The following is a 17,553-nucleotide window of genomic DNA, read 5'->3' on the forward strand; positions in this document are numbered from 1 at the left end:
AGAAGGAGGCGAAGAGAGAGGACGTGAGGAGTATGAAATTGAGATTCACTCTTACGAAACGAAACTGTGATTCAGCCAGCAGCAGCTTGAGGTCAGTGTTTGGCTAGTAATCCTTGCTGTGTAAAGGCAGTCTCTAGTCACTGGGAGTAACTGAGCTTGTTCCCTTTGTTCCAAAGGGGTGGAGCTTTCTGAGACCAGGAAACTTATTTGGCATGGCAGTGCACACGTTCTTATTATACCTCAGTGAGCGCACATTGAGAAATCAGGAAGCATAGGGGCTAGGGGGAGTGGCTAAGAGGTACGGCTAGAAGACTGTCTGAGAGATACAGCTGCCATCACCCAGGGACAAGCCCCACCACACTGTCCCTTCTCTGCCAACAGCTGAACATGAGTAAAAAGGAAGCAATTTTGCAAGCAGCTAAAGGACAAGCTCACAATTTCAATCAATGTTTATCACTATTTATTACTATTTACAGACTATTGGCAATCAAGGCCTTTATAAACCAATTATCTGTAGGCCTATACAAAATAATAATATGCAAGTCAGTTAGGAACAAATTCTTATTTACAATGACTGCCTACCCCGGCCAAACCCTAACAACGCTGGGCCAATTGTGCACCACCTTATTGGACTCCCAATCACAGCCGGATGTGATACAGCCTGGATTCGAACCAGGGACTGTAGTGACGCCTCTTGCACTGAGATGTTGTGCCTTAGACCACTGCCCCACTCGGGAGTGGTTAGGGACCTTGGGTAGGGACTAATCAGTGATGTAATGAGTATGCAACCCTAACCATAGTAATATGCATCTCCCTGTAGCTGCAGCAGGCAGTGGAGATGTAACATGAGTGGGCTTTTCCACTGTTACAGAGGTCTTGAATGGTAAGATCCTCAGAGGGTGGAGTTTACAGCAATTGTCTGAAAAAACTCCCTCAGTGAAAGTGTGTGTGAACGTCTGTATGTGCTGTTATGAGGGTCAGAGAAGGACAGCTTTCCTGTCAGGTCCACTGTCAGGTCTACTGTCATGTCCACTGTCAGGCCCACTGACAGGTCCACTGTCAGGTCTACTGTCAGGTCCACTGTCAGGTCCACTGTCAGGTACTGTGTATACTGTTAGGTCCACTGTCAGGTCCACTGTCAGGTCTACTGTCAGGTACTGTGTATACTGTTAGGTCAATGGTCAGGTCCACTCTCAGGTCAAAGGTCAGGTCCACTGTCAGGTCAACAGTCAGGTACTGTGTATACTGTTAGGTCAATGGTCAGGTCCACGGCTCTGGTGGAGACTGTGCTGTGTATTGATCATCAAACTGCTTCAGTCACCAGTATCCACTCCTAACCAGTGGTGTGTATTCATGGATGCCAAGGGATGCCAGCCTTCCCAAAATAATTGACCAATATAAAAATGATAAAACATCAAATAATTAGTTTTCCGTCTCTCTGTGTTTCATCATTTTCCTTCAGTTCACAAGAGTCTGAATGTATCTCACATGAGAAAGCCTCAGAGTGAAACAGCACCCCTCTGTCTCTATGTGTAGACCATCGATCTGATGATGTCTGTTCCAAACCACTATGACATTGTTGCTGCCCTTAGCATTGAAGGCAAGAGAAGTCACCAAGCATCTGGCCTCCCTTGACAAAAAAGTATACAAAATTTGCCAATCAACTTTGAGCTAAACTGAGCGAGCTCAACTTTGAATGGTCCTGGCGCACCAAAAAAAAGTGTCAAGGGAAACCAGCTTGGATTTGGCGTCACTCCTATCAAATCCCTTTGAGAGCATATGTCATTGACAGAAAAACTTGAATTGTTGCATCTTCTTCTGTTGTTGTCCGCTGGCTAGCTAGCTAAAATTGTCCCTTTCCTAAGTTAGCCATGCATGGACATTGGGATTTGGACTTGTGATTTTACTTAATTCTCCATACTGGCCAATGATTATAAAGGCGATTCTGATCCAACCATTAATTCATACATTGTTGTGCCCCTGGACTGAGATGATGGAAGTTCGATATGTAGCTGTATGTAGAAGGCTAATGTTAAAACTTCTTGGTGACAGGGGGCAGTATTCGGAAATTCAGATTAATAACGTGCCCAAATTAAACTGCCTGCTACTCGGGCCCAGAAGGTAGGATATGCATATTATTAGTAGATTTGGATAGAAAACACTCTGAAGTTTCTAAAACTGTTTGAATGATGTCTATGAGTATAACAGAACTCATATGGCAGGCAAAAACCTGAGAAAAATCCATCCAGGAAGTGTGGAAATCTGAGGTTTGTAGTTTTTCAAGTAATTCCCTATCCAGTATACAGTGTCTGTGGGGTCATTTTGCACATCCTAAGGCTTCCACTAGATGTCAACAGTCTTTAGAACGTTGTTTCATGCTTCTACTGTGAATGGGGAGAGAATAAGAGGTCCAGGAGTCAAATGACTGAGAGAATGACATGAGTTCAGTGGCTCGCGCTCCCGTGAAAGTTAGCTCTGTTTCTTTTCTTTTCTGAAGACATTGGAATTGTCCGGTTGGAATATTACTGAAGATTTATGATAAAAACATCCTAAAGATTGATGCTATACATCGTTTGACATGTTTCTACAAATGTAAATATAACTTTTTAAAAAACTTTTTGTCGTGAGATTTTGCGCGCGCTTCCTTTACTCTCATCAACTCACCTCCGCTGCCGCTTCGTCTCCTGGATCACTCAAATTACACATCAAGACTACCAATAAATACTCACCTTCATTTTACTCACCTTGTCCTGGTCTGCTTCTGGGTTCTGTCTTAGAGAATCGTGACACAGCGGTTGCATTAAGGAGAAGTGTATCTATAATTCTTTGAATAACAGTTTAATATTTTATCAATGTTTATGATGAGTATTTCTGTAAATTGGTGTGCTCATTCACCGGAAGTTTTGGGAGGCAAAACATTTTTGAACATTACACGGCAATGTAAAATGGGTTTTTGGATATAAATATGAACTTTATCAAGCAAAACATACATGTATTGTGTAACATGAAGTCCTATGAGTGCCATCTGATGAAGATCATCAAAGGTTAGTGATTTATTTTAGCTGTATTTCTGGTTTTTGTGACGCCTCTCCTTGCTTGGAAAATGGCTGTGTGGTTTTTCTTGTCTCGGCGCTGTCCTAACATAATCTAATGTTATGCTTTCGCCATAAAGCCTTTTTGAAATCAAACAATGTAGTTGGATTAACGAGAAGTGTATCTTTAAAATGGGATATAATAGTTGTATGTTTGAGAAATTTGAATTATGAGATTTTTGTTGTTTTGAATTTGGCGCCCTGCTATTTCACTGCCTGTTGAATAGTGTGTCCCGCGGGTGAGACGCTAGCGTCCCACATTCCCCATAGAGGTTAACTAGCTACTGTTGCCCATGGATGGAAGTTAGGCTAGCGAGCAAGCATTATTGCCAGGTAGCCTAGGACAACAAAAAATATAAGCGTGTACTGTATGACCGTTTTTCAACATGAAAGAGAGGAGGATGACATTGGCGTTTCTCTACAAGTAGGGTGAGTCAACATGGTTTTCTACTTGCACGAACGCACACACACACAGAACCATGGACAGCCACATCATATTTAGCTTACGTTGATTGTACTAAATAGTTTTTGGTATCTTTTAGTTGTCACTGTATTAGACTAAACAGAGGTGATTTGATGATGTTGAAATTGAAATGGTGCTGGAATAGTGGAGACAGCTCCTGTTTTCTTTGTGACTTGCGGTAACTCTCTGTGGTTCTAAATCAATAGTTGGTCAGTGGTCCGAAAATGTTGTAAACATTACCTTGCTTGACCATGCTGTAGTTCATGTAACTGCAATATGCGAAGTGAAATTCACTGGACAGAGTTTGCTGTCCGGTTTTGTGATAAAACAAAGTTATGGTTGAATTTATTCTGCCACTGTGTGTTCTTATTGTCTCGGCCTTTAGACCTATATATCACGGTGTCAAGACATATGAATTAACAGTTTATAGCGCAAACAACACAATTATCACAACATATAGGTTGTAATATGGCGTTTAGGGGGAGGGGCTTGGCTTCCCCAGGGATTTTACCCAGGGACCACTACTGCTCCTAACTGCTTCCTTCCTCTGGACCGACTCTTGTATAACACCTAGTGACCATTCATAACTGTCCCCTACCTCAACATCCAAGCAGTGATTCCCTGAGTTAAAGCCCTCAGTCCAGGAGCCATACATATCTCTGTGTTGGCAGGAAGCTGCTGTTGCTCTACACTGCGTCTCACACTCATCAGATCCTCAGATACAATGAGACGCGGGTGGGCGGTGTTTGGGTGCAGAATCACAGGAGCTGAACAGAGAAAACAAAGATTAGACACAATACAAATATCTGTGATTTTAGACTATACTGGTTCCCTGTATAATGTATTGCAATATTTATATTTAATCAAAATAAAATGTGATTGATTGATTGTATTTCACAATCCCCTGCATCTTCTCCCAGAGTGTGAACTGCAGGTTGCCCAGGTGTTTGCAGTGGTGGAAAAAGCACCCAATTGTCATACTTAAGTAAAAGTAAAATACTACTTGAGCAAAAGTCTGAAAGTATTTGCTGACGCAAACCAGACTGCACCATTTTCTTGTTTTATTTTATTTACAGATAGCCAGGGGCACACTTAAACACTCAGACATAATTTACAAACGAAGCATTTGTGTTTAGTGAGTCCACCAGATCAGAGTCAGTAGGTATGACCAGGGATGTTCTCTGTGTGAATTTGACTTTTTTCTTGTCCTGTTAAGCCTTTGAAATGTAACGAGTACTTTTGGGTGCCAGGGCAAATGTATGGAGTAAAAAGTACATTATTTTTGTTAGGAATGTAGTCAGACCACCTGCAGGGTCGCAAAACAATCGGATGCATCCGGTTGTCAGGGGAAATGGAAAGAGAACCTGTGACACCACTTCCTCTTTTGGACGTTAACAAGGAGACATTCCATCTTAACTCCTCCTCCACATTTACTGGATTGGTTCTACAGTGCAGAAGAGAACCTCCCCCAACAGTGTTTTTTGTATCTTCTACGCCTGCTACATTTGGTTAGGTTCAGAGTGAAAGAGAAGAGAGAGAGGAGGCAGGTCACTTAACTTCCCTCAAGGCCTTAAATTAATTACCAGACTGATTACAGCTGCAGTGAACCGTTCATGCAAGCTCGGGGGATCAGGCGGCTCGGAGGCTATTAAAGTTCTGCAGAGGAACAAAAGGCCATATTAAACGTATTTAACTATCAAACAATCAATAACAATCTGTCAATCAATAAAAACCGACAAATCATGTGAATTTAGGTTAACACTTCCTTTCAAGGGTCCTTATTACTGTGTAATCACATGTGTAAATACACTGTAACAAGCATTGTAGTTACAGTAACTGAACAATGTATAGTTTACAATATACTAAGAACATGTACCTGGTAGGAATTGTGGTCTGTAATTACAGAAGTGTAGCAACGAATGCTTGTTACCATGCTTGCTACAAATGGGCAGGTTTCCACTAAATTCACCAACTTAGTGTTTTGATTCTTCTCAGCTGCAGCCGATTAATGAAATCAAATGTATTTATAAAGCCCTTCTTAACAACTGTGACAAAGGTTGGGATCCCTTGTGGATGCGCTGGGTTTCTGAGAGATTATACTCTATGTTCAATAGACTCTAATTACTTAACCATGAATGTGCACTGTTCAAAATATATCTCCAGTCACCATTGTTGCAAGCACTTTCCCCAAAAATAAAGCGTGCCATCAGGGTTAACTTGGTTGAGCTTATGAAAACAGATGTAATACGAGTGTCATCCCAGAGGAGGAATAAGACACTATTTCAAAGCACATGTATTGTTTGCCTAAGTACAATGTAATTACTAGTTCTTATACAGGATTTAGCTAGTGAAAATGAAGTCTATCTTGAGAGGTACTTATTTGTAATGAATGGGTACTTTTACAGTACATTGAATGAATGGGTACTTTTACAGTACATTACCCATCCTGACAAGCTGGCCCTCATTTTAAAGCTTTTGGAAGTGCGATCCAAGTGAGAGAATAAACACACTAGTACACCGTAGAGTAAGTTTATCTTGAGGGGTACTTACGTGTAATGATAATGTACTGATATCCAGTGGTGGAAAAAGTAACCAATTGTCATACTTGAAAGTAAACATACCTTAATAGAAACTGATTGTGAAAGTAAAATGAAAAGTAAAGGTGAAAGTCACCCAGTAAAATACTAGTTAAGTGAAAGTCAAAGTATTTGGTTTTAAATATACGTAAGTATCAAAAGTGCAAGTGTATATATATATTTGAACCTTTATTTAACTAGGCAAGTCAGTTAAGAACAAATTCTTATTTACAATGACAGCCTACCCAAATCAACAAAAAAATACCCCTGCCAAACCACGCTGGGCCAATTGTGCGCCGCCCTATGGGACTCCCAATCACAGCCATTTGTGAAGCCTGGAATCGAACCAGGGTCTGTGACGCCTCTAGACCTGAGATGCAGTGCCTTAGACCACTGCACCACTCGGGAGCACATCTTACTCTACATAGACAAAATATAATGCATTTATGAGTTGTGAGTCCCCCTACCATATCTGCCTAGCATGTGCACAATACTAAAATGTCAAATTATATTTGATCCTGGAGCATTTCATATCCAATGCTTACTTGTATGACTTATACAAAACTGTCCATGAATGTCTGCAAAAATACATAACCTCAAATAATTCATTTTCAAAGACAGAAGTAAGCAAAATCAGATTTCAAATATGTGATGATACTGGCAAAATTGTGAAGAAGTAGAATAATACAATAAGTGTGGGGAGTAACAGTAGTGTTCTTGCTGCCAAGCACAGTAATTACCCTCTATTGTTACCCTATATTTTGGGTAATTACTCTCATGTTTTATGTTATTTTGGGTAACATAAAACTGACAAATAGCTAAACAAATCTTTGTCTATACTATGGTCACAGTTTGAACAAAGGGACAAATATTTCACCGGATGTACACTACCGTTCAAAAGTTTGGGGTCACTTAGAAATGTCCTAGCAATTTTTTTGTTGTGCTTTTCTTCAAAAACAAGGAGATTTCTAAGTGACCCCAAACTTTTGAACGGTAATGTATATTGATAGAATGGATATTGATAGATATTGATAGAATGTATATTGATAGATATTGATAGAACGGATATTGATAGATATTGATAGAATGGATATTGATCGATATCTTATCCAGATATTGATAGATATTTCTTTCAAAAACAAGGACATTTCTATGTGACCCCAAACTTTTGAATGGTAGTGTATAAATGTGAAGCATCCGGTTGGTGTTACCACTCACTACTAAATATGGTCGGCAGTGGGAGAAGATTGAGCGAGATGGATTTTGGCCGACATTCTGCAACTTTTCTCATCGATGAAAAATTGGATCTCAATACAGTTACATTTTTCCAAAACTAGAATCTGTTACGAACAGAGTGGACTACGTTTTGAAGACTTTACCTATGAAGACAGAGACAGAGTTGTTGATTTCCATTGTTACCTGTAACATTAAAAAGGGGAGAAATAGATAATTCCGTTTTTCTAAATGACCTACCTTGGCTACTCACCATTCTATAGTCACCAGTAGAATAGTTATTTTTATGTTATATCTTTGTTTATCTTTGTTTAATCAAATTATTCATCTAACAATACAAATCCTTATTATTTTGTAAGAAATGTTAGGTCTTTTTTACGTTGCAATAAAGTTGACTAAAGAAGAAGCTTATCTATTGTTTGTAGGTATTTTCACTTGGTAATGAGTAGTAGCCCTAAGTAATTACACAGAAGTTGTAAAATCTTGTGTAACACCTAGTAACTATATTGTATTTATGCAGATGTTACTGTAGTGTACCAGTGTGATTATTCTTCACTTGGATGGTGCTTTCAGAAGCTGGCGATTAGATTCTCAGGATGGGTAACGTACTTTGCTGGTACACTATAATTACAAGTCCGTACCCCTCAAGATACACTTAATTTAAGCCAGATAAATCCTGTGTAATTTGATTAGCTGTTCAGGAGACTTATGGCTTGGGGGGAGAAGCTGTTAAGAAGCCTTTTGGACCTAGACTTGGAACTAGACATAGAAGAGAAAACAGTCTATGACTTGGGTGGCTGGAGTCTTTGACAATTTTTAGGGCCTTCCTCTGACATCGCCTGCTCCTGGATGGCAGGAAGCTAGGCCCCAGTGATGTACTGGGCCGTACGCACTACCCTCTGTACCCTTGTGGACAGAGGCTGAGCAGTTGTCATACCAGGCAGTGATGCAACCCATCAGGGTGCTCTCAATGGTGCAGCTGTAGAACCTTTTGAGGATCTGAGGACCCATGCCAAATCTTTTCAGTCCTGAGGGGGAATAGGCTTTGTCGTGCCCTCTTCACGGCTGTCTTGGTGTGTTTGGACCATGATAATTTGTTGGTGATGTGGACACCAAGAAACTTGAAGCTCTCAACTTGCTCCAAAACAGCCCCGTCGATGAGAATGGGGGCGTGCTCCGTCCTCCTATTCCTGTAGTCCACAATCATCTCCTTTGATATCCTGGCACCACACAGCCAGGTCTCTGACCTCCTCCCTATAGGCTGTCTCGTCGTTGTCACTGTTGTGTCATCGGCAAACTTAATGATGGTGTTGGAGTCATGCCTGGCCATGCAGTCATGAGTGAACAGGGAGTACAGGAGGGGACTGAGCACGCACCCCTGAGGGGCCCCCGTGTTGAGGATCAGCGTGGCGGATGTGTTGTTACCTACCCTTACCACCTGGGGACGGCCCGTCAGGAAGTCCAGGATCCAGTTGCAGAGGGAGGTGTTTAGTCCCAGGGTCCTTAGCTTAATGATGAGCTTTGAGGGCACTATAGTGTTGAACGCTGAGATGTAGTCAATGAATAGCATTCTCACACATTCGTCTGGAACAGCTGATGCTCTCATGCATGTTTCAGTTTTACTTGCCTCAAAGTGAGCATAGAAGTAATTTCGCCCATCTGGTAGGCTTGTGTCACTGGGCAGCTCGCGGCTGTGCTTCCCTTTGTTGTCTGTAATAGTTTGCAAGCCCTGCCACATCCGATGAGCATCGGAGCTGGTGTAGTACGATTCGATCTTAGTCCTGTATTGACGCTTTGCCTGTTTGATGGTTCGTCGGAAGGCATAGCGGGATTTCTTATAAGCTTTCGAGTTAGAGTCTCGCTCCTTGAAAGCGGCAGCTCTACCATTTAGCTCAGTGCGAATGTTGCCTGTAATCCATGGATTCTGGTTGGAGTATGTACGTACAGTTACTGTGGGGACGACGTCATCAATGCACTTATTGATGAAGCCAATGAATGATGTGGTGTACTCCTCAATGCCATCGGAGGAATCCCGGAACATATTCCAGTCTGTGCTAGCAAAACAGTCCTGTAGCTTAGCATCTGCTTCATCTGACCACTTTTTTATTGACTGAGACACTGGTGCTTCCTGCTTTAGTTTTTGCTTGTACGCAGGAATCAGGAGGATAGCATTATGGTCAGATTTGCCAAATGGAGGGCGAGAGAGACCCCTTGTCTTACCAGAGGCTGCTGTTCTATCTTGCCGATACAGTGTTTAACCCGCCAGCTGTATGTTAATCATGTCGTCGTTCAGCCACGACTCGCAGAAACATTAGATATTACAGTTTTTAATGTCCCGTTGGTAGGATATATGTGCTTGTAGTTCATCCACTTTATTATCCAGCGGTTGTACGTTGGCCAATAGTACCGATGGCAAAGGCAGATTAGCCACTCGTCGCCAGATCCTTACAAGGCACCCCGATCTCCTTCCGCGATATCTTTGTCTCCTGCGAATGACGGGGATGAGGGCCTTGTCGGGTGTCTGGAGTAAATCCCTCTCGTCTGACTCATTAAAGAAAAATTATTTGTCCAGTTAAAGGTGAGTAATCGCTGTTCTGGTGTCCAGAAGCTCGTTTCGGTCATAAGAGATGGTAGCAGCAACATTATGTACAAAATGAATTACAAACAATGCGAAAAAACAGTGTGACATACAGTGCATGGTACTACTAAATGGTAGTAAGAGGCCACAACTAGGTCTATAGGTGGAAACAACACTGTTTCTCTGTTCTCTGTCCTCCGATCCTGTGATTCTGAACCCCAACACTGCTACACCAGTCTCATCCTGCCTGAGGACCTGACCAGTGCCATATACAGTAAAGACAGACAGCAGCTTCCTGACAACCCAGATAGGTTTAATTACTATAAAATGGTCTTGGGCTTTTACTCAGGGACACAGCTGGGACGTTAAGGTAGGGGATAGTCACAACTTGACCCTGGGTGTGATAGCAGAGTCTGTTTAGAAGGAGGAAAGAAGAGACAGTGGTGACTGGTATGGATGGCACCTCCATGGTACATGCAAGGCATTTTCCCCACCACTCACTCTCCTCACAGTAGCACAGAGGATCAGAACGCAGCAGATTTCTATACATTGCTGTAAACTTCTCTCCTTGTGTATCTTAACAGGGAAGACCTTTGTAACAGTAGAACAAAACTGTTAGAGACACTCTAGTGAGGTACTTTACTGAGGTTATTTATGAATATAGTTGAAGCAAAGCTTATCTTTGAAAACAAGTTGAGAAACAGTCATACTTGACTGGTTGGTATTTGATGTTTCACAAAAATTGTTCAGTATTTGCTTGAGTTTCTTGAATGTTAATGAAACATATTTGTTGATTATTGGGACATTACACTGTGACTTACTATCCTAGTTAGTTGCTGTGACGATATCTCTCTGCTCATCTCCTCAATATTCTCCTTCATCATCTGACTCTTATGATCCTCTTCCTCCATCAGAGCAGCTATCCTTTCCTCCTCTTCCTCCCTCAGAGCAGCTATCCTCACCTCCTCTTCCTCCATCAGAGCAGCTATCCTTTCCTCCTCTTCCTCCCTCAGAGCAGCTATCCTCACCTCCTCTTCCTCCCTCAGAGCAGCTATCCTCACCTCCTCTTCCTCCCTCAGAGCAGCTATCCTTTCCTCTTCTTCCTCCATCAGAGCAGCTATCCTCACCTCCTCTTCCTCCCTCAGAGCAGCTATCCTCACCTCCTCTTCCTCCCTCAGAGCAGCTATCCTTTCCTCCTCTTCCTCCCTCAGAGCAGCTATCCTCACCTCCTCTTCCTCCCTCAGAGCAGATATCCTCACCTCCCCTTCCTCCATCAGAGCAGCTATCCTTTCCTCCTCTTCCTCCATCAGAGCACCTATCCTAGCCTTCTCTTCCTCCCTCAGAGCAGCTATCCTGGCCTCCTCTTCCTCTCTCAGAACAGCTATCCTAGCCTCCTCTTCCTCCCTCAGAACAGCTATCCTGGCCTCCTCTTCCTCCCTCAGAACAGCTATCCTTTCCTCCTCTTCCTCCCTCAGAACAGCTATCCTCACCTCCTCTTCCTCCCTCAGAGCACCTATACTGGCCTCCTCTTCCTCCCTCAGAACAGCTATCCTCACCTCCTCTTCCTCCCTCAGAACAGCTATCCTGGCCTCCTCTTCCTCCCTCAGAACAGCTATCCTGTCCTCCTCTTCCTCCCTCAGAACAGCTATCCTCACCTCCTCTTCCTCCCTCAGAACAGCTATCCTGGCCTCCTCTTCCTCCCTCAGAACAGCTATGCTTTCCTCCTCTTCCTCCCTCAGAACAGCTATCCTGGCCTCCTCTTCTGCTTCTACATAGAAACAGAAGTCATCGGTTGAAACTCATCTTTAATCAGCCTAAATCATATGATCTGCATAGCAAAAAAAAAAGGTTTGTTTAACCAAGCTTCTCCTGCAAGGGCTTCTGGAAAATCTGGAGCTCCTCCTCCAATTAGAGGATGATTAATTGAAGGAAGTTTATATAGTGTATTTATAAACAACTCACAGATTAAGTTGTTATTTCTATGTTTCTTTGAGACTTATCCTCCAGACAGAAAAGGCTGACATTCTCACAGTGCAGACTGCAGAGCACCTCAGACCTTGTTGCTGGACCTCTTGGGTTTCTTTCCTGTAAGAAGGCCTCACACTGGTTCTTTGGAGCCAAGTTAGGGGAAGCATCCTTCAATGGATTTATCTTGCAAACTGGTCAGTCCTGCAGCCAGGTTCCCTCCCCCTCTCTCTCCTTCTGTCTCTCACCCCCCTCTCTCTATCTCTCTATTACACTCTTTTTCTCTACCACCCTCTCTCTCTCACCATTTTTTTCTCTCTCACACACATACCCAACATGTTCCATCATTGACAAGCCCCACTCCCCAGGTGAATACAGTGTATTTATTGAAATGTAGAGCTGAAAGCAGGACTCAGGTGACTGACAGTAGCCTGGTGGCTAGATGTGACATGCTGACAGGCTTGTCTTGGGGCTTTTCATTTCCATCTTCCTGTGTGTGTGTGTCCTTAGTGTGGAACCTTCTGAGACGACATACAAACGTTTCACAACAAACCACGGTGGCCATTTTTACAAAACATTAGAGAAAATAAAAAGTAGAGAAAAAAATGAACCATTACAACAAGCAACAAAAAATGTCAGTCATGACATTGAAACTGGGCAGTGCCAGTATGAAGTAAACATTTGTAAAGCCTGATAGACATGATAAATACATTTGAATATAAGGAATATGTACATGTTTAAAAAAAGAAAGAAAGGAAATAAGTTGCAATTTACTGTCTCTAACACCATGTGTCTGTCTCTTAAGACCATGTGTCTGGCTCTAACACCATGGGTCTGGCTCTTAAGACCATGTGTCTGGCTCTAACACCATGGGTCTGGCTCTAACACCATGGGTCTGGCTCTAACACCATGGGTCTGGCTCTAACACCATGGGACTGGCTCTAACACCATGGGACTGGCTCTAACACCATGGGTCTGGCTCTAACACCATGGGTCTGGCTCTAACACCATGGGACTGGCTCTAACACCATGGGTCTGGCTCTAACACCATGGGTCTGGCTCTAACACCATGGGACTGGCTCTAACACCATGGGCCTGGCTCTAACACCATGGGACTGGCTCTAACACCATGGGTCTGGCTCTAACACCATTGGACTGGCTCTAACACCATGGGTCTGGCTCTAACACCATGGGTCTGGCTCTAACACCATGGGTCTGGCTCTAACACCATGGGATTGGCTCTAACACCATGGGACTGGCTCTAACACCATGGGTCTGGCTCTACCACCATGGGACTGGCACTAACACCATGGGTCTGGCTCTAACACCATGGGTCTGGCTCTAACACCATGGGTCTGGCTCTACCACCATGGGACTGGCTCTAACACCATGGGTCTGGCTCTAACACCATGGGACTGGCTCTAACACCATGGGTCTGGCTCTACCACCATGGGACTGGCTCTAACACCATGGGACTGGCTCTAACACCATGGGTCTGGCTCTACCACCATGGGACTGGCTCTAACACCATGGGACTGGCTCTAACACCATTGGACTGGCTCTAACACCATGGGTCTGGCTCTAACACCATGGGTCTGGCTCTAACACCATGGTGATTGGCTCTAACACCATGGGACTGGCTCTAACACCATGGGTCTGGCTCTAACACCATGGGTCTGGCTCTAACACCATGGGACTGGCTCTAACACCATGGGTCTGGCTCTAACACCATGGGACTGGCTCTAACACCATGGGATTGGCTCTAACACCATGGGATTGGCTCTAACACCATGGGTCTGGCTCTAACACCATGGGACTGGCTCTAACACCATGGGTCTGGCTCTAACACCATGGGACTGGCTCTAACACCATGGGATTGGCTCTAACACCATGGGTCTGGCTCTAACACCATGGGTCTGGCTCTAACACCATGGGATTGGCTCTAACACCATGGGATTGGCTCTAACACCATGGGTCTGGCTCTAACACCATGGGATTGGCTCTAACACCATGGGATTGGCTCTAACACCATGGGTCTGGCTCTAACACCATGGGTCTGGCTCTAACACCTTGGTGTTGTGTTGCCGTGTTGTGTTGCCAAGAGGAAGGCTAAAAGGCAGACTCCTGAATGCACAGCGGGTTAAACCATTCAACACGGTAGAACCAAGCCTCAACCCTTCACCCTTGACCCCAAAGACTTGTCCTATGGAACATAGACCACACCCCCCGTATGCCACCGACCCCATCTACACACACAAACACAGCACTCTCAACATCCAATGAGACAAACTCTCAGCATTACAAGTATCATGATCGATCTCATTGATCAATCAATCAAATTTGGGAAATAAACATGAGAAGCTGCACTGAGTGTATTAAACATTAGGAACACCTGCTCTTTCCATGACAGACTGACCAGATGAATCCAGGTGAAAGCTATGATCCCTTAATGATGTCACTTGTTAAATCCACTTCAATCAGTGTAGATGAAAGGGAGGAGACAGGTTAAAGAAGGATCTTTAAGCCTTGAGACATGGATTGTCTATGGGCCATTCAGAGGTTGAATGGGCAAGACTAAATATTTAAGTGCCTTTGAATGGGGTATGGTAGTAGGTGCCAGGTGCATCGGTTTGAATATGTCAAGAACTGCAATGCTGCTGGGTTTTTCACACTCATCAGTTTCCTGTGTGTATCAAGAATGGTCCACCACCCAAAGGACATCCAGTGAACTTGACACAACTGTGGGAAGCATTACAGTCAACATGGGCCAGCATCCCTACGGAATGCTTTCAACACCTTGTAGAGTCCATGCCCCAACGAATGGAGGCTATTCTGAGAGCAAAAGAGGGTGCAACACAATATTAGGAAGGTGTTGTTAATGTTTGCGCCTTCAGTGTAAGACAAGTGTTTGGAAACAGTAAACACGCTGAAAGTTCAAGAGCTCACTTGTTCTCAGAGGAAGGACAGAAAGCAAACTGCCATGCAGTGTGTAGCTATGGGTCTGCCATGTTTTCCCATCATGCATTGAGACATTCCTCTCCAACCATCGATGAGAAGGTCTTCTTGTGGATACAATCTAATGTCATAATTAAATTAAAGTAATCTTCTTTCATTTGTGGATATGTGCTATGCTTCGAAATATTATCTGAAATGTCGTGTAAATGTCTTGTACCAATGTCTCTGAATAAACATATATTAACAAAGAAATTAAATATATTTATAAATAACACATATTTACAGCAGGTCTTTTGGCATCCATGTTTCTCTGGTTACACCTTTTGGAGTGGTTTGAGAAATACTATTGGAGTGTGTATGGATCATGGACATGTAAGCATGACCATCAGAAATGCCAAACTTGTAAACAGATGATTTGGCATAATCTTTCAGATCTCAGTTGAAAAAACAAACAAGTCTTTGCTAGCATATGATCAATTATTATTATACAGAGGTCAAATACATAGGTCAAATACTTGAGCTGTGCTTGATTTAGTTTGCCTGGTACATCGGAGACAATAGAATAGTCTTAAAGGTGCAAAATCCAAGCTAAATCAAGTGCACTTCTAAAAACCTAAAGTGTTTGAATGTATTTGATCCAGATCTGCAGTTATATAACTATTCTGTATTCAAAGGACTCTTGGAAACTCCTGAACACAATACAAAGAAAGACTATGTACAGATTTAGTCTCTCAACTCTCAACGCAACCTTCCAATAAACTGTCTCGTCTTTCTTCTGCAGTTAATCGGATTTCTGTACACCCTCGTTCACCCACTCCCAATCCCTCCTCCATTCAGTAGACGTCTCCATCCATCTCTCCTGTGATTGGTCAACAGATGAACATCCCACTCTCCAATCCTCATCTGTTTTTCAATTGGCAGTTAGATGAACCACTCTTTCTTTGATTCCTCTATGGTTTCCGGGTTGGTTTCGGCGCAGATGATGGTGGTGTCTGCTGATTCGCCACTGGCTGGCTCTGGCCCTTTCGATTCATTGGTGTGGTAGGAGCCCTTGTGACGGAACATGTAGCGAATCAGGAACACAAGCGTGCACAGGACGGTGAAGATCACCACGGCAATGATACCTGGGGGCAGATATAAATAAATAGATTTAGAAATAGTTCAATAATGGATATTGATAGAATGTATATTGATGGATATTGATAGAATGGATATTGATAGAATGGATATTGATAGAATGGATATTGATAGATATTGATAGACATTGGTAGTCATTGACGTGTCAAATCGGAGGGATTGTTGTCCGGACCTCTGGCAGTCTCTATGGGGGTGCCACAGGGTTCAATTCTTGGGCCGACTCTTTTCTCTGTATACATCAATGATGTCGCTCTTGCTGCTGGTGATTCTCTGATCCACCTCTACGTAGACGACACCATTCTGTATACATCTGGCCCTTCTTTGGACACTGTGCCAACAAACCTCCAAACGAGCTTCAATGCCATACAACACTCCTTCCGTGGCCTCCAACTGCTTTTAAATGCTTGTAAAACTAAGTGCATGCTCTTCAACCGATTGCTGCCCGCACCCTCCCGCCCGACTAGCATCACTACTCTGGACGGTTCTGACCTAGAATATGTGGACAACTATAAATACCTAGGTGTCTGGTTAGACTGTAAACTCTCCTTCCAGACTCACATTAAGCATCTCCAATCCAAAATTAAATCTAGAATCGGCTTCCTATTTCGCAACAAAGCCTCCTTCACTCATGCTGCCAAACATACCCTTGTATAACTGACTATCCTACCGATCCTTGACTTCGGCGATGTCATTTACAAAATAGCTCCCAACACTCTACTCAGCAAACTGGATGTAGTCTATCACAGTGCCATCCTTTTTATCACCAAAGCCCCATATACTACCCACCACTGCGACCTGTACGCTCTCGTTGGCTGGCCCTTACTACTTATTCGTCGCCAAACCCACTGGCACCAGGTCATCTATAAGTCTTTGCTAGGTAAAGCTCCACCTTATCTCAGCTCACTGGTCTCCATAGCAACACCCACCCGTAGCCCGCGCTCCAGCAAGTATATTTCACTGGTCATCCCCAAAGCCAACACTTGCTTTGGCCGTCTTTCCTTCCAGTTCTCTGCTGCCAATGACTGGAACGAATATAAAAATCTCTGAAGCTGGAGTCTTATATCTCCCTCACTAACTTTAAGCTTCAGCTGTCAGAGCAGCTTACTGATCACTGTACATGTACACAGCCAATCTGTAAATAGCACACCTCATCCCCATATTATTACTTAACCTCTTGCTCTTTTGCACCCCAGTATCTCTACTTGCACATCATCATCTGCACATCTATCACTCCAGTATTAATGCTAAATTGTAATTATTTCGCCTCTATGGCCTATGTATTGCTTACCTCCCTACTCTCCTACATTTGCACACACTGTACATAGATCTTTCTATTTTTCTTTTCTATTGTGTTATTGACTGTAGGTTTGTTTATGTGTAACTCTGTGTTGTTGTTTTTGTTGCACTGCTTTGCTTTATCTTGGCCAGTTCACAGTTGTAAATGAGAACTTGTTCTCAACTGGCCTACCTGGTTAAATAAAGGTGAAATAAAAAAATACGTAACAAATTATGGATATTGATAGATATTGATAGAACGGATATTGATGGAATGGA

The 17,553-nt window shown here is 43.2% G+C and overlaps 1 protein-coding gene across 1 annotated transcript in view; it reads right to left on the reverse strand.

The window, feature by feature from the left end:
- Positions 1–12,275: 12,275 nt before the first annotated feature.
- The window catches only part of LOC106590542 (contactin-associated protein-like 2), a 355,426-nt gene continuing 350,148 nt past the window's right edge, over positions 12,276–17,553 (reverse strand). Inside the window, exon 27 of the mRNA XM_045710796.2 lies at positions 12,276–15,986. Coding sequence (XP_045566752.2) covers positions 15,784–15,986 — 203 coding nt within the window. The 3' untranslated portion in view covers positions 12,276–15,783. The remainder of the gene's footprint in view (positions 15,987–17,553) is intronic.

The sequence above is a fragment of the Salmo salar genome, chromosome 29, assembly GCF_965601325.2.
Source record: "Salmo salar chromosome 29, fSalSal1, whole genome shotgun sequence".
In the NCBI taxonomy this organism is placed as follows: Eukaryota; Metazoa; Chordata; class Actinopteri; order Salmoniformes; family Salmonidae; genus Salmo; species Salmo salar.